This window comes from Diadema setosum, chromosome 6 (assembly GCF_964275005.1).
Source record: "Diadema setosum chromosome 6, eeDiaSeto1, whole genome shotgun sequence".
NCBI lineage: Eukaryota > Metazoa > Echinodermata > Echinoidea > Diadematoida > Diadematidae > Diadema > Diadema setosum.
This window is the reverse complement of record NC_092690.1, coordinates 6,559,782-6,586,524: the sequence shown is the minus strand read 5'-3', so window position 1 is coordinate 6,586,524 and position 26,743 is coordinate 6,559,782. Positions and strand designations below refer to the sequence as shown.

Genomic DNA, 26,743 nt, shown 5'->3' with positions numbered 1-26,743 from the left:
AAACTCCCAAGTTCATTATCCCTACCTGCCAAAATATTGAAAATCCTTCATAAAATCCACAAAAATTTCCGGATCACTACCAAAATTTAACCATCTGTTCCTTGTGCCATTCTCAACCTTTTCAATAAGTTTCATCCAAATCCGTTCACAACTTTTTGAGTTATGGGTGTATTTTGCACATGGACAACCCAACCAACCAAACAACAAACAAACCAATGGTATTAATTGGTAATGAAACATTTAAACCTCCTCCCTTGGCGGAAGTACAATCTATAGTACAATAGAAAGAAAGCTGTATAAAATTCAAAGTGAATTTCTTCAGTGCAGTACTTTTGTTTAGTAGAATGTGCAGACGGGTTGTACCCAACATCAGTATTCTACAATAATGACTGTTATTGCACACCATGGATGCTTTTAGCCTTCGCCACTTTATACACCATGATTGTAGGTGTTTGTATTTTGAAAGGAAACCGGGACCTTTGCAGAAATTATGTGCGTGTGAACAGACTGCACTGTATCCTGTTGGGTTTGGTCTCTCCCTGAAGGAGGTCAAACTGTGTCAACTTTCAGATTCAAGACTTTGCCCCGTTATTGGTTCCTTGTGTGTTTTCCTGTCATTGATATTGACACTGAAAGACCAATACAAGAATTGCACCTGGGGGGATTTCCCCCTGATGCTGTCCAGAGACTATGGGGTGGTCCAATGTATTGTGCTCCTAGAGGGCAGAACTGTCACTTTACCCATGAGTTGGTTTGTACAATGTAGAGCTCTTCATGTTTTACCATACCTTTTGAATGGATGCATTCAAGCAATTCTCATTGTTTAGTGGCACACTGAGCACTAAACACCGTATGTTTTTGTACAGTGGGTACTGTTGGTCTCACACCTGTATATGAAATGGAACAGCCCAAGCCCCATCACTTTATACACCTGTACTTGCTACAAAGATCAATGGCAATAAATTGAGGGGGGGGGGGGGCATTTATACTACTAGTATTAGATATAAAATACAATATCATAGAAAAGCCATACCAGCTTGGTAAAGACAATTACCGGTACAGGTGTGGCTGATAAGGATGAATCCCTCGCTACAAAGTACAATGCACATGTCAAAGACGCTTGACATTCCTGTGATAATTAAAAAAAAAAAAAATCTTAAATACAGAGGGCACGTAAGCATGCGTGTGCAGGCATGCATGGTGAAACTAAAAGTTTTTTTTTTTTCTTAAATGACATCAGAGTGGAGTTTGAGCAGAAATAAACACACCAAAAAACAAAAAAAAAAAAAACACACACAAAAAAAAAACAACAACAACAACAACAACATTAACCTTGGACTGAAATGTAACAAGTTTGTTGTAATACTTACATTGTAGAAATGTAACACAGAAGACAGGTACAGTTACAATGTAGTCTTCAGCTTATGTGTTTTGAGGAGTGATTTTGAAAATACAAATCTTGAGACGGTGAATACCGGTATTGGCCTGCTGATGTGAGACCTAGCACACATTACTTGTACATTTTGTTTCAAGGTTTGAATGAGAAAGCATTTAAAGGGATGGTACAGTATTGGTGGAGATGAGAATTGGGCTTTTAACTTTTTGCGAGATACCAAGAAAACACTTATGATATAGTACAGAGCATACCATTTTAAGTGGAATTCAAAGTTTATTTGATAAAAATCGGATTTGGAATGACTGAAACATAGAAAAACAAAGTAAAACAAAGCGATCGTAATAAAGTGTGGGTCCCACACTTTATTAGAATCACTCTTTTTTTGGATATCACAGCCATTTCAAAACCAAGTTTCATCAAATAAACGTTGAATTCGTCGTAGAATTACATACTCTTTCATATTTCATGAGAGGTTTCTCATTATCTCACCAAAAAGTGTTAGAAGCCTGAAATTAGGTCTCAACCAAAACTGTACGATCCCTTTAAGTGTTAATGACTTTTTTAAAAAGTATTTTCAGCACATACAAGTACAATGGGAACAAACTTACTTCTCTATGGCAACTGTTACAAATGCCACGTAATAAACAGCATAATAATAAGTACACCATTTGTAATGCGCTATCGATCTAGTAGCCTATTCTGAGGTGCAGCGGGACATAATTATAAAGAGAATACATAGATAAAATCATAGTTGTACACAGTACATAGAAGGTTGGAGAAGAAGAAAGAGATAGAAATATACCCGATGAACAATTCAATGAATCTTCAACCAAAACAAGATGCGAACATGACTTCAGAAGCTTTTTAAATGTTTCAGTGGTTTCTGCTGATCGGATCCTTACTGGAAGAGCGTTCCAGAGAGATGGGGCTGCAGAAACAAAGGCTTTTTCTCCTAGCTCTAGTCGAGATTGTTCTTTTATAAACTGTTAATTACTATTATATGAATGGAGATTGCTGCCAGGGACGTATTATTCTGAAACAAGGTTTTGCAAATATTTTGGAGCTGAAGAATGTGCTGCTTTCCATGTATGAAGAAGAAGTATTTTAAACTCTATTCGCTTGGATGCTGGTAGCCAATGAAGATTTTTAAGAACTGGGGTAATGCTGGAGAAGCGAGATGTACGTTCCACTGAGGACCTGAGCAGCAGAGTTCTGAGCACGCTGTAGTTTGGCCAGTTGGTAAGATGAAGCCTTGAACAATAATGCATTTCCATAATCAATATGAGACAAAACATACGTTGTACAAATGAATTTATAACAGAGGCTGCAACTTTGTGTGATAATGATTTCCTGTTACTGTGAATATTGTGTAGTTGCAAATACAGATCGACATGTGTTTGTAATGTGTGTCGCCATTGACATTTCAGGGTCAAAGTAAACTCCCAGATTCCTACAATTTGATACAGATTGTACATAAATACATCCAATTGGTAATGATCGACTATGGACCTTTAATAGCTGGTAGATGTTTTGAGGCAATTATCATAAATTCACTTTTGTTATCATTCAGTTTAAGTTTGTTCCGTATCATCCAAGCTCTCATATCATCAATACATGCTTCAAGTCTATGTACCGGTACTGTTGTTTCACAAGTTGGCAGTCCTACTGTATGGCAGCACTCACACCGTATTAACTCTCTATGTGCCACGTTCACACGTCTGACTCAGTCGACGGCGTGCCAACTTCGCATATTCTGCTCAACAAACAAAGCCGCCAAAACTGATCGATAAATCGCTAATCATTGCTAATCCCGCGGCACAATGAAAGCGTTTCTCGTGCTTTTGTTCCTCTCTTATACGGCTTGCATTGTATGTGGTAATTGACTATCAAGCGGTGTTCCCAACTAGATTTGCTTGTACATTCTAGGTTTCTGTCAAGGTTTTATGTGCAAAAGTCATGCCTTTAGAGTAATGTAGCAACTGGTCATTCAAAAGAAACATTGAAAATAGATTCGTCATACAATTTATATCGAAACAAAGCTTGGCATTCCTCTTTTAACTTTATCTACTATCATGCCCATCTTAACAGAAATTTGTAGAATTAACATTTTATACAAATTGGAAAAACAGAATTCTTTCTCAAAGCATGACTACCTTTGTGTCTTAGAATAAGGTGGCACACAGGGGGTTTCCACCATGGCACATAAAGAGTTAAAGGTGCATAGTCCTGTTAGTGTAGAGGGCGCTGTTGATGATACTGCCGATCACCGTTAGCATTGATACGAAGATTACCGAAGTTGAGCTGTCATCAAGAGTAAAGTGCGTAGGTGTTGCTAAGTAACGTTGCCTTCATTGTCTTCTCTGCGCATCGCGCAGTCTGTAGTAATGCCAGGGTGCGTGCATTTTATGTGCTTGTTATTATGACATCACAAAAGAAGTTCGCTAAAGCTGTCATCCCCCTCAGCTGAATCATGAGCCGAACTGTGATCCGACCACTGACTGCAGTGAATCGGACTTCTTCGGACTCGGGGAAGTGGGCCAAAGCGTAAGCGCTAAAGAGGAGTTGATAGCATCTAGGTCTCTATAGGAAACTTGCGCCGTGCTCCCGCGTACGCATTTGACTATTGAAAAAACACCGGGACCATGCACCTTTAATTACACGGAAATTACAGAATATCTATTCCAATTCCCTAGACATGTATGTTTGTAGGCATTTGGATATTTGTGGTGAGTCTGCTACAATATATGAAGAGTTTGTTTGCAAAAACCGATAAGTCCATTTTTGAAGATTTTGAAGTACGGTCTCTGTCATAAAGTACAAAATAATACCTTTTAAATGATATATTGGTCACTACACATAAAGGTATATTTTTGAAGTTATGGTCAAAAAAAGCAAAAATTTTCTTATTATTCCCTTTATTTTTCTTGACCTTTAATCGCAAATATCTCCATTTGACAAATATGGACTTATCGGTTTTTGCAAACAAACTCTTCATATGTAGGCTAATTAGGGCTTCACTGCCAGGAGGTGTACAAATGAGATATCAATACGGTAAATAATTCATGTAATGGCAAAGACATTTACTTATGTATATTAGGAAAAGCCAGCAGTTTTCCGCAGAAGTTATATGTACTATGGACAATTTCTGTACAAATGGTGCATGTACACAATATTGTGGCGTTATCATGAAACTTAATGCAGCACAACAAGACAGTATTGCATGTTATGCTGTGTACGAGATACTACGTTATACCAAGGAGCTACTACAGACATGGAGTCCCATCAAGCCAACCTTCTTTGATCTAGCTTCGATGCCGCTCCGACGAACGCGCGTATACGCAGCGGGGAGCCGAGCGTGATTTACGACATCTGTGTCCACGTCCGTGGCATAATCGCCCGGGTTTGGCGTTTCTATCGCACGCTTTGGTGGTTTCCGCACTGCGTTGTGATAAACATTACGGAGCGATCGCGTTTTCATCGGGGAAAACCCACTTGTAATCCGTAATTCGGAAATGTGTGTTTGAAGGGGGAAGTGCGGAATTGGTTGATATTTGTGCGGTTTCTGGTAGACACTGCATAATGCATGCGATCGATCGCGTTCGAACTGCTTGATTTTGCTTGTTCAATTCGTTGTGTACCGTCCAAACATTTGTTCGATATGGCGGGTTTTGACGATATTGCGGACAGTGAATTGTGTAACCTGTTAGAAATTGAACAGTTGGAATTGGTTCCCGATGATTCTGAGATTGATTCAAACAGTATGTCGATTTTCATTGTATTTTTGGCCTCCCCAAATCGGTCTTTATACACCAATTCTACACTACAGTACAGCACTACAGCTACACCTGCATGTTTTCGTGTCCGTAGTTGTGAAAATATGAGGGAAAGCAAGGAGCTACTACAGTACTATTACTAAAAAGACTAGCTCCTAGGGGAAAGGAACAGACCATGGCATGGGATGGAAAGGCAAAGGAGAAAGCCGAAACGGCTTAAATTTACTGATTTAAGTTTTAACTCTAAGACTAAGATCTAGATCTAGTTAAGAGTTTCATTGGTGACTTGACTTGGGAAAACATGACAAAATGAGATTCTAATGTATTACCTGAAATGTTCGCGATTTTATTTTCGCGAATTTCGTGAGTTAAGACATGACTGAGTATCACATATTTATTTTATCAAGCTTCTTACTCTAAATTTTGATCTATAGTAAACTAAGTTTTATTCATATTCTTAGACTTAAGTTAAATCTTAAGACTAAAGTTAATTAATCGTGATGAACGGATAATCGTATTCATAATCAAGTCTGAGTCTGGGCAGAGATCAAAACTTTGTCATGAATTGACGACTAACACAAATATGAACAAATGGGACTGTATGAAGACGTGAGCAGACGACAGTGTCGCCCACCGTCAGCTCACTTCCAGTGCATTTTAATATGTGTTGGCACCTGTTGGCACTCTCATGCTTGGTTGCATTCGAAAGGTTGAAGTATCCTCTTTCGAACGAAATTACTTTAAAAGTTCCCACAAAAGTCATGTTTCATGTAGAGGAATTTAAAAAGTGAAGGTAATATGGCATGTTTTTATACATATTTCATCATAACTCACCCATCTAAGGTCCAAATTTCGCGAAATAACGACTACCAGATTCGAAATTTCGTTGTGGATTCGATGATATCGATTGCGCATACTAAAATGGCTGACTTAGGAACTGCGCATGCACAAAAGAGACGTGTGTTTGTTTCGACAATTTTTACTCTCCTCCACTAACGGACAGAGCTGCGGCATCGAACTTGATCTTGAAAGCGCGCTGCAGCTGTCACCGGGGGCAAGATTTTGGTGATAACGTCGCTGCGGCACTTTGAAGTTAAGCGCGTTGCGTGAAGAGTTCGGTCGTAAATTACTCTGTTGGGACTCCATGTCTGTAGTAGCTCCTTGGTTATACATGGTATACAATGCTACAGTGTACAACAATGGGGTAATCAGTTTTGCATTACAGCTACTGTAGTAGGTACTTGTAAACTGGAAACTAATTTCTAGAAGAAGAAATCTGTATCTTGCAGTATGTGTGAGAGCTGTTCAATAACTTTAATACATAATTTTAATAATAGTATGATGAATTTGAGTGCCCATTAAAACTGTAATACATACAATGATTGTCTGTTAGTAATGTTCTGCCTACACAGTAGTTGTAAATTAATTGGTGGGGGAAGGATTAACAGTGTACTTGGCATTGATTTCACAGTATGTACGCATGTGATACAAATATTAAAGCTATCTGTTCTGTATTTGAACAAGCTATATACTCCGAAGAAGATTTGCACTGCTTACAAATGTAATGTGGTTTTTGTTGTTGCTAATCTCTTGTTGTATACTATGTACCTTTCATGCGCCAAATACTAGAAAGACTAAAACTCTTTGAAAGAGATTGTCATGTACAGATGATACCATGATCTGCAAAAATCTATCGACCGGTTTAATTCTGGCTTCTTTTTTAACTTTCTACTTCCTTGTTTGATTCTCCAATCAAAGTTCACTTTACAGCTGTACATGTACCACGCACTAGACTTGTATAGTGTACACTTTTCCCAATTATCTTTCCCCCAAGTAATTTTCTATTGAAATATCTACATGTACTGACCTACCCCCCATGCACCCTGGTCACAGGGCGATGTAAATTGACTGCTGTTTGCTTTGGACTCAAGTTAATAAACCATGTGTACACACAATCCTGCACAAGTACACATAGAATGAATACAATTGTACAAGGACAGGTATGGAAAAAAATCAAAACAAACATTCAATTGATTTTCTGATTTTTTTTATATACATGTATACATATTACAAGGTGTTTTTTTTTTTTTCTGAATCCAAGGTGTTTATTGTGTATGGTGGATTTTGATAAACCCCAAACAGAGCACTGTACAAAATTTATATATTCCACACAATGGCCCTTGCTTTAATAATAATTATGAGAATAACTTCTGATGTCTGATGCATGTTGCACTGTATTTACTACAATTTCATTTTTGATTTTTTTTTTTCTGTCAAACACTGTACTCTTTTGGAGACACAATTTACAATATGTACATTATTCTGTGAACTTTCTTCAGAACTTTGCATCAGCAAGTGAGCTATGCATTGTAAATTTATATTTTTCTTATCCATGTTTTCATATTTTGGAAGAGCATAAAGTTGGTGTCATGTCTAAATTCCAGTGTTTCTTCCTCTTCTCAACCTGTTACCTAGATTCCCAAACGGAGGCAGGGACGATTCAGCTGTCTCCCGTGGCAACGGTGGTCCTCAGCTTGATTGCCCTCATCAGCCTCCTCCTCGTCCTGCTTCTCTGTGCCTGCGGAGAAAAGTCCAAAGAGTAAGTGAGAACGTAGCCTTTTGTCAAGGCCCTCTCGCTGTAATGGGCGAGTGAAGCAAGCCCAGCCGAGCGCGACAGCGCAAGGGCCTTTTGAGATCTGCTTCACACATTATTATTATTCATGACGCGTGAACCCTACTGAATATTCCTATTAACGGGTTCCAGTCGACCAATGGAATGGCGCGCTCCCCACATCCTCCGTCTGGGTGCTGTCCTGCCTGTTAGCATGCATCACTGACCACCCGTGGAGGTCTGTAGCGTGCATTCATCGTATTTAAATCGGGTTCGAGCAGACAGACGCGCTGATTGGTTGACTTTTGCTCCTGAAATCGGGGAGCAAAAGTCGGTAATTCAAAGGGCTAACAAAAGGATGCGAAGCAGATCTCAAAAGGCCCTCGCGCAACCCCACTCAGCTGGGCTCTCTTCACCATACAGCGAAAGGGGCCTTGACAAAAGGCTAGTAAGAACGAGGCTGAGAGTAGAATTGGGACTGTGCCGACATGTGACGATGTAATGGGTTTTCCCCCGACCCTAAACTTTTTAATCCATCGAATCCTGGGCGAATTTTGCTGCTGAAAAGATCACCGTATTGTCATGAAAGTGGCACCTCTACTATTAAAGTTTCATCGTATATATCTTGATTTTCTGAAAGATTTGATGAAATTGGTCAAATTGATTGAATGTGCACAATAGAAGACAAAAATGCTATTTACTCATTGCAGAGAAAAATATAAATTCCATCTTCTATTACAGTACATAATGCAAATTGAAAAATATTCAGTTATAAATTTTGCAATCTGGAAGCATTAAAAAATGTGCAAATTTAAGAATCAGTTTTAGCAATAAAGAAGCCTTTGAAAAATAAAATGTGCAAGTGAAGCAAAGAATTATGAATGAACAATGAAGGACACAAACAAACAAGAGAAAATGTGACCCGCAACAACGGTTTCAGGCAAAAGTCGCAAGAGCAAATTCCCTCCTAGGCGGGGTACAAAGATTTTGACCGTTATTTTTGTCGATTTAGGTTTTTTGCAGAAATCGAATCTTTGATATGTTTTCTACATCTACACAAAATTTCATAGCATAAGACAAAGTTTTTCCTATCGAAAATGGAATTTTAAGCACCCTATGTTGGATCGCACTTGTCAGTTTCGAGCTTCTTTCGAACGCCGCGCCAATATCCCCAGCGTTGCTACGGCGCAGGGTCTCGCATGCGATTGGCTGGTGCGTCGCATACATTTACATAATTCGGCTTTCGGAGACACCAGTTGCAGCGTTTGGGGAATGCTTTGTCCACGCGTGCACGACTACGTGCTCCATTGTTCCTGCTATAGTGGTTTATACGCTGTAGTGCGTGCTCTTCGTTTGGCTTTCTATCCAAACTATTCTACCGCAATGTTCGACAACGGAAGTGAAACAAAAATCATGTAGCATGACATAACCGTATGAAAAGAGAACTAGATATTCTCAAATTTGTCTACTTGTACATGTAGTAAAAATTATGACAGCAGACTGACTCAATGGAAGGTAGATAAGAGGAAAGGAGCGGTCACATGGACTAATTATATTCAAATACTACAATTCAAGATCGCACCAAACTAACGAGTCGTGTTTGTTTGTTTGTTTGTTTTTATTTAATTAGCACCACCGAACAAAGCAACATATGCATGTCTTGTAAAAGCAAAACAAACAGGAAGCGTGACCCTTGCCAGCACTAGCAGTCTTGTCCCTTCAAAAGGGTCGCCAATGATAAAGACAAATCAACCACAATGAAAACGCGATATGTAAATGTGTGGATTTGCCACCGCTCCTGTTACATGCACACGGTCATGGCGTGTGAATGCCATTGCGTAATGCGTACACCAAATACACATGTACATGTGCACTATACAGCTGTACGTGCAATGATCGTATTCGCCATCTTGAAAGACGTACTGTTAACAAACCCGAGCGAAACGCATTGTTTTTCGGCTCCATACGCTGAGCTCCGAGGAAGGTGCCCGGGAAATTTGACTCTCTCAGTGAGCCAATCAGAAGGCGATGTGGTTGCTAGAGGCGGAGCTTAACATCGATTGGCACCATCGTACGGATGGGTGATTCTCCCCTCGCATCGCCGCTCGGACATTGTCTTTGAGAAAGAGGTGAATCTTCAAAGCCTGTTTTCTCGCAATTTTGTCAGGCTAACAACTTAAAAAGTGCATTTTATTTCTCTTTCTATGCCCACTTATGGTGCCGAAGAATACAAGTGTTTTATATCAATGCAAAGCTTAGAAAATGGGCAATGTAATTCAGTGAAAAAATGAATTTTCAAAATTCCCGACTTTTGCCTGAAACCGTTGTCGCCGGTCACAAATGTCTGTCTCTCTATAGTACATTCTGGAACATTAAAGGGGACCTCCGGATGATTTTCAGACTTTTACATTTGAACAACTATAAATTAGTTATACCGAGTACAGAGTTTCAGAATTTGTAGTGATTGGGTTGAGGAATAAGAATGTTTTCAAAATTTACAACAAATTGCAATGAACAAGGACGATGACATGGCAGCCTCACCATAAGAATGCGAGAGTTGGGCTCAAGGAAGCAGAACAAAAGAAGATGGCATGCATACATTCTACACAGGTGAACTTGTTAAGCAAGTGGTATTGTAATGGAATTACACTGCTACATTGCTAAAATATGTGAGGCTCCTACGTCATCAACATTGTTCAGTGTAATTCGTTTAAGATTTTTCAGAGTATTGTTTCTCTGCTCAAGGACAACAATAAATTCTACAAATCTGTACATAGAGACATTGATTTATGTACTACTTGATGTGTAATTATGAAAATCGTCTGGAATGCCCCTTTAAAGGATACAAAGTTAAAATCATGATGAAAAGATCCAGTACAATAATCAAAGAAATTATGTTTTTTGATCATGATTGGATATTCAAGCTCAAAGCCTATTATCAAACAGAAAATGGCAAATTAGTGGGTGTGCTGAATTTTCATTGGTTGTAATATGAAAACAAACCAACCCAACCCAAGCAAGTGTCTAGTTTCTGTCAGAAAACGACAACTTGATGTAAAAGAATAGACAAGAAGGAGAGAAAGTTTGAAACCTGAAACAATCATTTTGCACAGTTTATCTATACACAAACAAAGATGTATTGATTTAGAGTGTATAAACATTACACTGTATTTATCCAATTATCAAGAATAATAGAACAATGTTTTGTTGGAAATGGGGTAAAGGATAAGAGTGTGTTTAGGATGGGAATGGGGTGGTGTGGGCAAGGGGTACTGGCAGGAAATAAAATAGAGATGTACATGCATGGCTATTGTGGGAAGATGTCTTTTAAACCGCTGAGGACGAGTCCTGAGTATACTCCCGAGGGCAGAATGTCTATGGGAAATGCGTGTTGCAGCAAAATCAGTCCATCCTCAACGGGTTAACAGTCAAGTTAGGATGGGGAAACTGAATGGAATGTAGTGTCCACTTGACTGGCATTTGATAGTGACTCCAATAGGAAAAAGAGGAAGGAAGTTCTGCCTAAATTTGTACAAAATTGTAGGTCTTTTAAAGGTGCATGGTCCCGGTGTTTTTAATAGTCAAATGCGTACGCGGGCGCACATTGCAAGTTTCCTATAGAGACCTACGCTATCGACTCCTCTTTAGCGCTTACGCTTTGGCCCACTTCCCCGAGTCCGAAGAAGTCCGATCCACTGTAGTCAGTGGTCGGATCACAGTTCAGCTCATGATTCAGCTGATGGGGATGACAGCTTTTATAGCAAACTTCTTTTGTGATGTCATAATAACAAGCACATATGCACGCACCCTGGCATTACAGACTGCACGATGCGCAGAGAAGACAACGAAGGCAACGTTACTTTAAGCAACACCTACGCACTTTACTCTTGATGACAGCTCAACTTCGGTAATGTTCGTATCAATGCTAACAGTGATCGGCAGTATCATCAACAGCGCCCTCTACACTACCGGGACTGTGCCCCTTTAACCCTTTCTGTGCCAGGGACAGTGCATCACATACAATGCTATTAGGCTTCCCCTGCCAATCAGCACTTAGAGCTCACAAAGGGAATAATTGTGGCCACCTTGGGGGGGGGGGGGGGCATTTCATGAAGCACTTTGTCCTAATAGTGACAAAGTTGTCAGACAAATTTGCTCTCAGTCAATCAGATGCAAGGATTTCAGTAGCTTGTAAACAGTTTATAGAAAAATATCTGACCAAACTGCTTCATGAAATCCTCCCTGTTTTGTTTCTCCTGTATGATGACCATCACAAAATGGTCTAGATAGGTGATGATATCAGATGGGCAGCCAACCTGTCTGTAGTGGTCACCTTTTTATCTTCTAAAATACAGTGTATGTGGGCAGAATGATGGATGCCACATACTGCCTTGGAAAATTTGTGAGGCCTGCTCTATAAAGCTCAGAGTACTTTTTAAACAGTGTACAGGTGTAGCTGTACAATGCAGTGTCAGTACACTCTATACGTGTATAATGTAGGACATGTGTGTAGTATGTACAGTTTTAGTGTAGTTTGTGTGTATGCATATGTCTGTGTGTAAATGTTCGTTGTACGTGTAGTACATCCAATTGCAGTTTGAAAGGGTGGAAGTGACGTTGAGGTATTTCAGACAAACCTGGAAGTTGTGGTGTTGAAAATGACTAGGTTGGGTGCCATTCTGGGCATCAAGTTTGTTTGTGTTCGTGACAGCTTTGAAGTTAAAATCTCTTCCATGTTGAGAAATGTTTGCAATGAGATGTAGGCTCATAACTATTCCAAGTATTCATATTCAATGTCATTGTTTAAATTCAGTAGAGAAATATTCCTGTTTTAGAAATAAAAATGTTCTCTAGCGTTACATGCACATTATGGCTCTGATAGAATAATGTGAAAGATTTGATGGGCCTTTGATATTTACTGTACACATCACGTGTGATGTTTAATATCCCATATGTTGTTTTGTCTGATTGCAGGTACATAGAACTTTCTTTGTTTTCTAGAAGTCATTTCTTGTCTATCAATCAAAGTCAAGGTTAATATTCAAGCAACGTTTCGCTTTAAAGATAATAAAAAGTTTTGGTACCTCAAAAGTGTCCTTGAATTTCCTTGTCTTAGTTTGTGTTTCAGGTTAAAGTACCTTTCATATAACTAACACTGTGAGACTTACTCGCCCCAAAGTGCTCTCATGTCTTAGTAATCATGCAATTAACTGCGATCAGCAGCCCCATACGCATAGCGACCAGCAGTCCCATACGCATAGCGTAATCGGGCTTCGCATTGTAGCATTCAGGATCATGACAGATTTAGTATCGCAGGGTAAATGTCAACTTAAAATCCCATAAATTCTTCAATTTGAAGACTTACCAATTATCTTGAAGTATTGAAAACAGGCTTCGGGCAACGTTTGGTTCTGCCTATAGTCCCTTTCTGTTCGAATTGATGACTGAATGTGACTCGGTCGACAGGACCTTAGGAGAGCTACATACAGTACACTGAATACTACATCCAGTGCATGCGAACACATCACATGCACACAAATTTCAAATCCATGAACGGATAAGATGTTTGTGTGCGCATGCGCTGGCCATGGTATTCAGTGTATGTAGCTCTCCCAAGGTCCTCTCGACCGAGTCACATTCATACCCCTTTCATAAACTCAATAATGCGGATAATATCCGCAACATTTGGTCGTAAAATCGGAGCGGGGATAGAATAATGCGCATTATTTCGACCCTTCTATTATCCGCATAATAGCAGCGTCGGGACCAGATTTCGAGTTTATGAACGCAAACCCAAATAATGCGGATAATTGGCGGGGTGCGGTCAAACGTCACCTGTCTTTCCCGCAGGAGGGACGTGTGCAGTCACCATGACGATTATCCGCCTTTTTCAGGACGGGCGCTCGTAAAAATAATGCGGATTATTTTCAGAGTTTGTGAACGCATTTTTTATTGAATTGTCCGCATTATTCTTATGCGGATAATAGGAGGATGAGTTTATGAAAGGGGTATCAGTCATCAATTCGAACAGAAAGGGACTATTGGCAGAAACAAACATTGTTCGAAGCCTCTTTTCAATACTTCAACTTAATTGGTAAGTCTTCAAATCGAAGAAATTTTTGGATTTTAAGTTGACATTTACCCGCGATACTTGTAATTCTGTCATGATCCTGAATGCTACGATGCGAAGCCCCATTACGCTATGCGTATGGGGCTGCTGGTTGCAGTTAGCTATGCGTACAATGGGCTGCACGCTGCTGGTCGCAGTCAGTGGTTTCGTACAATAATTATCGACGCTGGACAGCGTCGGCTCTGGTACGAAACCATTATTGCATGATTACTAAGACATGAGAGCACTTTGGGGCGAGTAATTCTCACAGACAACATACATGTACTTTAACCTGAAACACAAACCAAGACAAGGAAATTCAGGGAAGCTTTTGAGGTACCAAAACTTTTTATTATCTTTAAGGGGTAATTTGGCTGTGGAAAGGAAGGACGTGGGGTACACTGTATGGGCGGGAAGTGGTGGTGGGGGTGTGTGCATTTTACGTATGAAGCCATCACGCATAAAGGTGGGTTGATACAATGTATGTAGAATGTGGCCATAAATCAGAGCACAGTGCTCAATGACAGAAATGTTGGTTTATGGATGCTGTGATTGAACATCCCACCAGTGCGCGGAAAAAGTCGTGTATTAAAACAGTTACCAAAGGGGATGATTATTTCAAAACACAAGTAGCAGTCATCACTAATGGAAGCTTTAATAAGGAAACACCAGTACAAAAAAAAAAAAAAAAAAAAAATAATAGATTAAACCATATACACTCATATATATGGTGTACATACAGTGTAATGTATGTAAACTCAAATTCAATTTTCACATCTGGAATTATGAGTATGAAATGATGCAAGATATTTTGGCAAGTAAACTTTTATGTGAATGGAGACTTCTTTTTTGTTTATAATTACCAATGGGGATTTCTGTCCACTACATGGGCTGATAAAGTTGCCAAAAATCAAATTTCCTGATAATTCTTCGGACTCTATTGAGCATTGCAGTGATGGCTTGTTTCACTTCATATCTGAAAGCCTTCAACAGAAATGATAAGAAAGTCTGCCACCAGATTTATAAATACATTGTATACAAACATGGTACAAGCCTCAAAGTTGAGATGTGTGGTGCAAAGTCAAGCAAGTGGGTGATCAGACATGTAGTATGATAATGGCATTCACACCGACACAAATTAACACGATCCATATCTCACAATTTGCATTGTGATCCATAGATTTTGCTGTTGTGAACATGGTATAATACAAATCTCATAATGATACAAATAGCATGATCAGCATCACAATCCAAGTCCCAAGAAATCTTTTCAGAATTATTGTCAAGTACAGTATTATTTGTGCAGTGATTGTACAGTGATTATTTGAGAATGAGTACATGTAGCACAGTGATTTGTAGCGCAGTGAGTGTGTGAACACTGGACAACAATGATAATTAGTGAGATTTTTCATCCCATCATTCAAAACACACCCATAACAGCACACGAACACAATTTGAGCAAGGGCCACCCTAGTTTCACAAGATTTCAGGCATGCACAGTTTGATCGACAAATTACTGCTGGGGTCTGTACAATATACAGTTGTAAGTGGGATATTTTTGTCTATCAGAATGGTTGCAATAAATCTTGGTATTTAGTACTTCATACTTGGTATCTTGCCAATTTGTGTTCGTTGCATGTGAATGACATAGCAAACACTTGTGATAGGGCTTTTAACAGACAATGCTACATTGTACAATACAATGTGCCATGCCCATTTAAAATCAACCATTTATTTCAAACCACATTTTGATGGCCAACTCCTCCCATGATATTGACAGTAGAGCTACACTGGGGAAAATGATCCTCAAATACATATTGACATACAATGATGTACAAACATTGATCCCACATGAAGCTTGCTACGCACAGCTGTATGTAGTAGTTCTGTTCTATCACCAGCAGTTGTTGTTTACCAAGCCATTCTGACATTTAGTGTGTTTGCTATGTACAATATATTGACTGTTAACTGCAGTACAGTTTCAATAGCATCATTTTGAAAATTTATTATGTACAAGGTAGCATAGTCTAGTAAACAAAACAAGCAAACAAAGGAAGTTGCAACAGTAATGTCAAATCAATTGTGGCATGTGCACTTTTCATCAGGCCGTGCTGGCAATAGTTATGGCAATTCATTATGAACAAATTAGAGGAGTTTCCTGGGCAGTGTTCACTGGCGGTTAGTGAACCTTTTTTCTCCAAAGAGGACACCCATAACAGCAGGTGGCCAGAGGGGATGTCTTTTTTTAATATTGTGAAGATGAGACAATTAGTCTAAATAGTTCTAGGCTGAAGTACATGTAGTACCCCACATTTAAAAGCTACCGTGTGAACTACATGTACATTCGTATGGATTGCAAAGTGTACAGTACAGGTACAATGTATGTGTTTTATCAAATGTTATGAAAAGGCCACTCCAGTGAAAATTGGACAAGTTCATTTTACAATGAAAAGTGCTGCTCAAATAGTCCGCTTTTATTTTCTTTAATAACGGTTTAACAATATGGTGTTGAAAGTGACTTGCAGAGCATCAAGGAACAAGGTTTACAAACAAAATATAAATCTGGGATGAAATATGCTTGGCGGATGTCCAGAGTGAAAGCAGAATGCTGCATAAAATATTTTCAAGTGGATGAAGGAGGGGCATAAGGACTTTATAGGACGTTAAAGAGCTCTATGCCTATTAGACTAGTGAAATGTCCAAATACAATTGTACATCAACACACAAAGTATGATAATAATGTCTGCGGTACAGTGTAGGTATGCATTATGAATGAATAGTCAGACCTATCGTTTTCTAATGCGTATATGTCTATGTGTCATATTAAATGCAGATTTACATCATTGTGTACCTAAAAGTGAAAATTTAACTACATGTAGTACACTGAATGATATTAATTATGTATTCTTTTTCGTGATAGATTTGGGGGGATTAATAAAATTGGCCTCAGGAGTGAGAGAAACACAATATGATCTCACAGTATGTTTTAATTTTTATTTATTTGTTTATTTATTTATTTGTTTATTTATTTATTTATTTATTTATAGTAATTGATTCCTTGATTGCCAGAACATGATGTGTACACATATTCCCACTGCTTACCTGGCACTACTGTATTATATCACAATTTTGAAGTGGTGGAGACTTACTTTCTCTGCCTTAAAGATGTGCTGAATATGAAATAATTATGGTGAGAATATGAACTACAATATTGTACAAAAGATCACAGTGAAAATATGATAAGAACAGGTGTTGTATGTAAAGAATTAAAATCATAGATTTCATGCGTACTGTACACTTGTAGTGTACATTGCAAAAGGTGACAGAATTTATTGCCATGTAATGTTACAATGTACAGTATTTACGGTCTTAATTACTTTGTGATGCCTTTTATAGAAAACAATCTGATGCATATGATTTGATCCTCTGTGATATGTTTAAGGTAACTGCCATCAGCAAGAACCTCAGTATTGGATATTGTTCTGAAGGATACACTCCCCTTTAAACCTGATTATTTATAACGAAAAAAAAAAAACATACAAAAACAAAAAAACAAAACCAAAAACTCCCACGTCCAGTGGATCAGGGTGTGGCACAGTTGCACAACCTGCCGTTTGACATCAACTTGGTGATCATGGCCGCCGGCGTATGGTTATACCGCAAAGAGTCGGCGGATGAGTAGTGGATCTGCTATCATGGTGTGCAAACAGAGCTTTTTTCCTTTCTTTCTTTTTGTTTGGTCATAATGGCAGCTGCTTTTATCCGCCAATCAGGGGAGGAAGTGTGTGTTATCCACGTAATGAGAATTACCCACTTCAGAAGATGATCTAATGGCTCTGTGGACTGAGAAGAATATAACAAAAATATAGTCTGTTTGGATAGTCTCTGGGAAGTCATCCCTAATTATATACATCGCAGTTTCATTTTTCTATCTGTGGTCAGTTTATCGGCACCACAGCATTGCAACCAAACACTGTTTTTCTTGTAATTATGTACAGAATTCTGCTGGTATAAATATATCATACAATTTTATATTTGCCCCAACAATGTACGTTTTAACTGTTTCGAGTGACTTCCCACAGTGCCAGGGTGACCCTTGGCATGATATGCAACTGTAGTAGATACACTGTTCTGTTAACTTTTGATCGCGCTGATGTTTGAGGATGAATGATTCATAGTATTTTGCCTGCATGAATTTATCATTGTAACTATTGATCTTCAGAATCGTTAACCGGTTGATTATGGACTGATTTTGCTGCAACACGCATTTCCCATAGCGTACCTGCCCGAGTATACTCGGGACTCGTCCTCAACTGAGAGTTGCGGCTGGCATATCATCTGAAGGCGGAGAGATGATGTCATAATGTGGATGAAAGTGATGATTGTTAATATAATCAATAACAGCAACAGTAATGAAAGTAACCCTACAATCTGTACATACTGTATTGCTGGATGCTTTTCAGTATCAATGGACCGATAACTATAACTTGCTAATATTAAACAATTATACCAATGATTGTGATTAAATGATGATTGATAATACCAATCATGTAAAATGGCACTGGTTATGAACTAGTAACCTACACTTGTACAATCTATACTGATAAGTTGCTGAACTACAACACTGTACTATAGTGTACAGCTTTACTGCCGCATACCGCTGCTACCACTACTCTGCATTTAGAAGGCAAAGCTGATGAAAGAAAAAAATAGTAGGTGTAGAATGATGAAAGAATGAGAAAAGATGAAGAATGCTAAATGATGAAATGTGACTGTTATCATCATAAATCAAGCAGTACAGTATAATTTGTATTATTGTTGATGTTGTTTTTCTATTCCTTAATTTTCAGTGCTGAGAATGTGAGCCATGTCCAGGAAAATCCCAAAAGGAATGGAACACAGGTTGTGGTAAGTTTTTACATCATGAATCTAATAGGCATTCTGAACTCTCTCATCACTGTATAAGATAACTGAATGACATAAAAAAAAATGTTTAAAAAACAGTCTTTAGAGGAACCATCCTGTCTCTGCTGTTCTCCCTATTAAATATGGGCGATATCATCTTGAATAATTCTTAGAATTTCAATTTTATGATTTCAGAGCAGAAAAAAAAAACACCCAACAACAAACAAAGAAACAAATACTAGAAGTTCTGTTTCAAGTAGGCATTAATGTGGATATGTTACATACATGTACATTGTATTATTCAACGTTGTGATACTTTTAATAGTTTCCAGCCATTGTAAGATTTTCATTTCATTTTCATATTTCATTTAATGTCATTTCCAACAACACAAAACAAAAGTGTCAGATAAAACACAAAAGCAATTTGAATGTTGTACCAGAGAAAAATACTTTGAACTGACAGTATACTGTGGCCTTTCTGATTACACCAAGTCAAAATTGAAATTGTTTGAAGTGGAGGGGACTGCTGACAAGCAAAGCTTGTAATTTGCAGTGTCCTCATGGACAATTACTATTGAACTAAAAAATAATGCAAAATCCCCCCCCCCCAAAAAAAAAAAAAACAAAACAAAAAAAACAAAAAAAAAAAACTGAGAAAAAAAAAGAAGAAGAGAGAGAGAGAGAAAAAAAGAGATACCTCAAATGTTCACAAGAAACCAAAAGGAAGGAGCTGAAAGTACACATATTTATGCAAAGTTTTTATTGCTCTGGTTGATGGTTGTTTCCAGTCATTAAAAGGAAAAAAGCCGACTGAAACAGGCATCATACACTTTGTATGTATCAATCTATATTCATCACAGTATTTTTTTTTCATCCAGTTTGAATGATACAAATCTGTTTTTAACATGGTTCTTACTCATGGATACATAATATTAAAGGGACTGTACAGTACTGGTTGAGGTGGGGATTCATGTTTTGAACATTCCTAAGTGAGATAATGAAAAGCCTCTTATGGATATGAAAGAGCATATAATTTTAAGAAGGATTCAACATTTATTTGATGAAAATTGGTTTTCAAATGGCTGAGATATCCAAAAAAGTGCTAATAATAAAAGGCGACATGCCACAACTTTATTAGGATCTCTTTGTTTCACCTTGTTTTTGGATATCTCAGCCATTTCAAAACCGATTTTCATCGAATAAACTTTTGATACCCCTTAGAACTGCATGCTCTTTGACATCTCATAGAGTGGTTTCTGAATATCTTGCAAAACGTTAAAAGCTAAAACCTCACCTCGACCAGAACTGTACACACCCTTTAAATGTGTGTGCCATACATTCTTTTATAGTGGTTTCATTTTCATGAATTTTTAGCGATTACTTATATTCGTAAAAAATGACAACATGCCAAAATATTACCTCCCATATTAAAGGCAACAATGATTATATCATCTTCAAGGTAACAAATTGCCAACTTTGCTTCATAAATAGGAATTATACTTCTAATAGACATTTGTCATTTCCTCCCAAGAGTTTTCAGTTAAAGGACAAGTTCACCTTCATAAACATACGGATTGAGAGAATGCAACAATATTTAATAGTAGAACACATCAGTCAAAGTTTGAGGAAAATTGGACAATCGATGCAAAAGTTATGAATTTTTCAAATTTTTGTGTTGGAACCACTGGATGAGGAGACTACTACAGTTTGTGAGTCATATGCGTACAACCGTATAAAGAAAATGTAAAGAAAATTCAACATATTTTCACTTTTTTCGCATAATAAAAGAGCACTTGACTTGCCTCTTTCTGAAGGCAGGGGGAATAATATTGCCCATAACATTTGTCGGTAACGAGTCAGGGGAATGTGTACTTTTTTTCAAAAGATGAAATTTTGTGAAATTCTCTTTATATTTTCCTTTATATTGTTGTACGCATGTGACATCTAAGTTATTCACACACTGCAGTAGTCTTCTCATCCAGCGGTTACTGCACAAAAACTTCAAAAATTCGTAACTTTTGAACGGATTGCCTGATTTTCCTCAAACTTTCAATGATGTGTTCTACTAATATTGCTACATTCTCTCAATCCTTATGTTTATGAAGGTGAACTTGTCCTTTAAGTCTCGGTTACAACTCACTGTGTGTGTATTACATTCCGTACGTTTTTGGCGGAGGCCATGGCCGCCAAGTTTTTCTGAAAATGTGGGGAAGGAGTGGCAAAAGCAGGAAGGTAATAGGGGTGCGCAAGGTGTAAGTACGTGCCATAAGCGGTTGCGTCCACCGTACGTACGTTGTGCATGTGGTAAATAAGTTGTACGTGCTTACAACGTGCTTGTCGACAATGTGCTTACAATGTATGATATCCACGCGACTGCCACGTTGTTGTACAAGGGACGTACTTTCACGTGCTGCTCACGTACAGTGTATGTTGTAAGTGCATGCATGTCGGCTGTACAGAGAACATGCATCACCCGTACTGGAATGAATCCGTAGCACGACCGCAGCTCGAACGCAGCGAAAGTGCTACGTCGTGTCTGTGTGCTCCAAAATCCGTACTGAGGTGGTACTTCCTACATATACGGATCCCCAAATTTTGTCCACGTTTTTGCAAGTAGACAGCACGCACTTGCAAGTATGGCGAGTTGTGACCAAGGCATACTGATTTTACCCCAATGCGAATATACAAGTCCCCATTGGGTTATGGCTATGCACGTGCAAAATATACAATATGTATTGGGGGACATGACATTATGTTGTACATTGTACATGTATGCCATAATTTCATCTTTGCACCCCTGAAGCAGAGAAACCAGGATGTATAAGACTGAGGTAGCTGGCTGGATAACTGCCACTGCAGATCAAACAAATGATTATGTGATTCATATTTCCGCTCACCAGCTGCTCGGCCCCTGCCAGTGTACACACACGGCGTGAGCCAAGTTCCGTCAAAAGAAACTGTTCAAGTGAGCCAGTACAGTGTCCGCCCAACACTTGGCAAACAATTTATTTGTACATTCAGCCATAACATGTTTTTTTATACTACTTACAATATTGTTTCATTGTTGTTGTTGTTGTTGTTTTTTTTTTTTTTCTTGGTGAGTGCTACTGAAGGAGCTCATGGGGGGGGGGGGGGATGTTCCTTGTGAAAAGTATATTTGCATGTTTCCTGTGTGTTACTGTGTTTATATTTGATTTGCCTTTTTAGCTACATAGGAAGTCAAAAAGGAAGGGGAATTAGATGTGTGATGCCTGTTGTTGTGCAGTCAAACTCGTTTGAGGTGGACGGTTTTACCTGCCAAATTTTGCAGCTGTTCATGAGTCAAGCAGAAGTTCTGGTTGTACCTCAACAACAGCTGTAGCAGAGCATTGTTTCAAAATCAAGCCGTTAGAAAAATGACCTTGACTTTAATACTATTCGGCCACACTGGACTACAATGTACAATAAGATGTACAGTACAGTATTGGTTCCTCCCTGAAAGGTGACTAGCAGAGTGATAATTCAAATGTATAATAAAAACATTCACAGGAATCTTCACTTTTGGCTCTACAAAAGTTGCTTAATGTTTTCTCTACTTTCACTTTTTTTTTTTTTTATAGTAGAAACAGTATAAAGCGTGTTACAAATTTAAATGTAATAATAAATATAATGGGAAATTCCCAGCCAATTCTTCAGCTACCCTCTTTTTTTTTTGGGGGGGGGGGGGCGATCATGGGTGGGCATTCAGTCAGTCATTTGAACTACATTTGTACTTCACTGGTAGGGAATCCCATTTGCATGCCTTAAATGAAGAGTTGTATAAACACAGTGGTATGTTGAAGAGAGTATCATTTTAGAAACTCCCATAAAGTATTGAAAGTGGAAGGTAACATTTAGTACATTTTTATTGACCGTTAGATTTTGAATTGAATTCTTTTCGGGGCTCACCGTAAATTCCAGTACATTACTAGGCTGCCTTTGCAGACCCATGCACTGCATGTGTGTCCTTCATGTATATTTTGTGAATAAAGTTCATCAAAACTTACAAACATTTCTATATACATTCTTGCCACACACTCTTTATGTTATTACATCAGCTCTTATACTTTTAGATTTGTGTTTATAGATAAAAAATACAGAAGACTAACAAAAAGGCTTAAGTGTGGCTGACACACAGAACTACTGAGTAGTTGAGTTTTGTGCATTATTCAAATTGTAGATAACTGTTGACTTCCAAATTTCTAAAGCAGTGGCCTAAACAAGTCCCCTGAGGTTCATATTTAATGTTTTGCTGCATTTTGGGAGTTCTGTAAAAGGTATCCACTACCTTTAATACCTCAATCACCAGTTAGAGAGCCCACTCAAGTTTAGCCCGTTGAGGACAAATCCCGAATATACTCGGGCAAGAGTCTATGGAAAATGCGTGCTGTAGCAAAATCAGCCCATCTTCAACGGGTTAATGACACCCAATTCAACAGAAACGCTAATGGTGACTCTATGAGGATTACGGGGATGAGATAATCTTTTCATTGACTGGGACACTGGGACGCTATTGACTGACACTATCAGGATTACAGGGATGAGATAATCTCTTCATTGACTGGGAGCTTCTAGACATCTGAGAGCACTTTGGAGAACAAAAGAACAGTTTAATAGGTTTAAAGGGAAGATAAACCCCAAGAGCAATGTGGATTGAGTGAAAGCAGCAACATTAGTAGAACACATCAGTGAAAGTTTGAAGAAAATCGGACAATCGATGCAAAAGTTATGAATTTTTAAAGTTTTGGTGTTGGAACCGCTGGATGAGGAGACTACTAGAGGTTATGACGTATGAGTGGACAACAATACCAAGAAAATATAAAGAAAATTCTACAAAAATCCATTTTTCATGAAAATTACAAATTCCATCAACTTCATATTGACATATGTTAAGGGAAGCAATTATTCCCCCTGCTTTCTGAAAGAGGTTGGTCCATTGCTCTTTCATGATTCTAGAAAAGTGAATTTTTGTTGAATTTCCTTTATATTTTCTTTGTATTTTTGTCCACTCATACGTCATATCCTCTAGTAGTCTCCTCATCCAGCGGTTCCAACACCAAAACTTTAAAAATTCATAACTTTTGCATCGATTGTCCGATTTTCCTCAAACTTTCACTGATGTGTTCTATTAATGTTGCTGCTTTCACTCAATCCACATTGCTCTTGGGGTTTATCTTCCCTTTAAGGAAGTTAAACGAAACACGAGACGCTCCACTTCACTTGATCAGCACTTGAGAGTATCAAATGTAAGATGATAGGACTTATAATGGGTGAAGCCTTCTACACTACATCCTGCTATGAAAATAAACCATGTCTAATCCAATCTGAAAATCAATTAACGCAAGGAAACCCTTTACCAGTCTGCCAAGAAAAACAGTGACCTCATCTGTTACTGCATGTTCTAGTAGAACAAATCTAATGGGCTTTCTCCACTGGCTACTATGAAAATATTGATACTGTATCAATGTCTTTCCATTTTCAGGCTGGATGAGATAATGGTCAGTCAGATGAAAAAAAAAAAAAAAAAAAAAAACCCAAAACAAAACAAGAAAACCTGACGAAAAAAAGGTTATGTGACCTCCCCTATTTCATGGAATATTCTAGAATTAGTTGAAGATGAAAGTGATACCGACAATACATTCAAGAATTATTTCCCAGATATTGTAAAGTTGCAGAATTGGGAAAAAAAGGATGAAAAAAAAATATTACCCTACCTCTTTGATTTTCTGATGAATGTGAGCTTCAGCTAAAATAAATGAGAATGATATCTGTCTTTTCGCATGTTTGACAGCAACCACAAACTGACACGAACAAGGTGGCAACGTTGCCCAACGGCATACCTGGCAACAGCATCAGCCAATCAACGAGCTTCAAGACCCTACCCCCCTCCCCCAATGGAGCCACTTCACCAACGGAGAGCTCCCCGCCCGTGAACATCAAGCGCACCTCGACCGTCGACCGCCGCCTCCCGGAGCTCCCGCCCATCCCGCCAAAGGTGCCAGACATCGCGGAGAATGCCGAGAACGATTACAACGGCACCTATGACATCATCAAGGACGATAAGAAGAAGGAGGCCGGAGGAGGGGGAAACTCCCAGCCCCCGGTTGACGACGACCCCGCCTACAACAGTGTTGATGAGACTCTCGCCAGCAGCATCGTTAGGAAGGATGCGGTTGCCATGGGAGCCACAGGTGGAGCTGCGGGCGGGGCTGCAGCAGGCTCTGGTGACGGTGGTGATGATAACTATGCCAGAGTGAAAGGTATGGTCCTTTGCTGTTTTGTAGATCATGCATCAGTGCAGAGTCCTTCTGAGTTTGCAGGAGGTTGCCTGAATATTTTAAAGGGAACCAAAACCCAAAGAATAACATTTGCTACAGTCCTGCCTGACAGCTCCACTGATTCTACGACCCATGAGAGAATTTTTTAAATAGAGAAAAAAGGCACCTGCTTGTGTGCTTACCCATTCATTACAAAAGAAGAAATTGTCACTTCTGGAACTACATTTTATTGTAAATGGCCTTTTTAGCTCAGTGTAATGGGTGCAGTTTAATGGGTCACAGATCATAGCGATGCTGTTAAAGTTAAATTGGGAATTGTTCAACAGTGCTCAAACATTCGAGCATAGTAACTTTTGGGGTATTGGATCCTTTTAAAACCCTAATCTCACCGGGTTTTTTGAGGGACTTGAAACTTTTTTGGCCCCCCCTTCAGATCTCGGTCATGGATCGCGCGATCCTTGCAAAAGTTTACACTAAGGTAGAGGCCAATGTACAAGACTGTATAGTTAGATTTTAATTTATGTATTTTATATTGATTGCTATATGCTAATTTATGCAAAAATAATTTTTTGCCTATGAATAAAGAAATAAAGCTCCAAGACTTCTAATTTTTGGTGAACATATTCTTTTCAATATCCTCAACAATAATATTGAAGCAAAAATTCAGCTTCATAATTATCTCTTATGTATTTTATTGTTATTGAATTTCTTATGTATTTCGTTGTTTTTTCACTTTTTGATTTTGTTGGGTTTTTTTCATCAAAATTTGTCGCAGAAACTTTTTAAAGCATAATCGAGCTAAAATGAATCATTATCAGCCATTGAAAGTAAAAATATTTATTTTTATATTAATTAATAAATATTGCAAAAATACAATTTACATTGGATTTCTACACAAAATCATGTTTTTGAGCAATTTTGGGGTATACAAATTTTTTTCAAAGGGGCATGGCTTCAAAACGGTATGCCGGGGAGCGACAAATTTGGTCTCAAAAGTTGCGTGATACTTGAAAGAAAAAAGTCATAAAATGTCGCGGCGAGAGCATCACGCGTTGCGTAATAATCACACGAAACGTCCCCCCCCCCCCCCTCCCACCCGGTGGGAATAGGGTTAATGCCATGTCTCTACATGTCAGGACAAAAGTATCTTTAATGTAAAAATTGCCATCAATTTACGGTCAGTCAGACATTCCTTTCATCATACGGTGAATTTGTCATCAGTGATATAGTGAATTTGTATGTCTCATTCCACATATTGAGTGAAATTACTCTGTCCTACTATCGTATAATTTTTATGGTCAGTCAGACATTTCCTTCATCATCATACTTTAACACTTCCTATCTTACTCACCTCTTATCTTGACCAATCCCCCTCCTCTTTCAGTTTGACTTTTTTTCTTTTATGTAGCACATGTATAACTTTACCTTGCATGCTGACAAAAAAATAAAATGTGTCTTTTGTTTTGGTCCAGCTTTACATGTTTCTGGAGAAATGTTATACCAGAATCTGGTTTGAGAATTGTCTTGCAGTTCGCTTGCTAACGTTTAATACTGTAAAACACAATATTTTTTGCGGCATGAAGTTTTTGCCAATGGGAGCCAACGGCCTTATTCGCAGCTCGAAATTTTTGCGAGTTGCTTCTAACATTCAAA

At 38.5% G+C, this 26,743-nt stretch overlaps 1 protein-coding gene across 1 annotated transcript in view; it reads left to right on the top strand.

The window, feature by feature from the left end:
- LOC140229922 (uncharacterized) overlaps window positions 1–26,743 on the top strand; it is a 64,456-nt gene that overhangs the window by 19,939 nt on the left and 17,774 nt on the right. Inside the window, exons 2-4 of the mRNA XM_072310122.1 lie at window positions 7,645–7,768; window positions 18,740–18,797; window positions 24,604–25,072. Coding sequence (XP_072166223.1) covers window positions 7,645–7,768; window positions 18,740–18,797; window positions 24,604–25,072 — 651 coding nt within the window. The remainder of the gene's footprint in view (window positions 1–7,644; window positions 7,769–18,739; window positions 18,798–24,603; window positions 25,073–26,743) is intronic.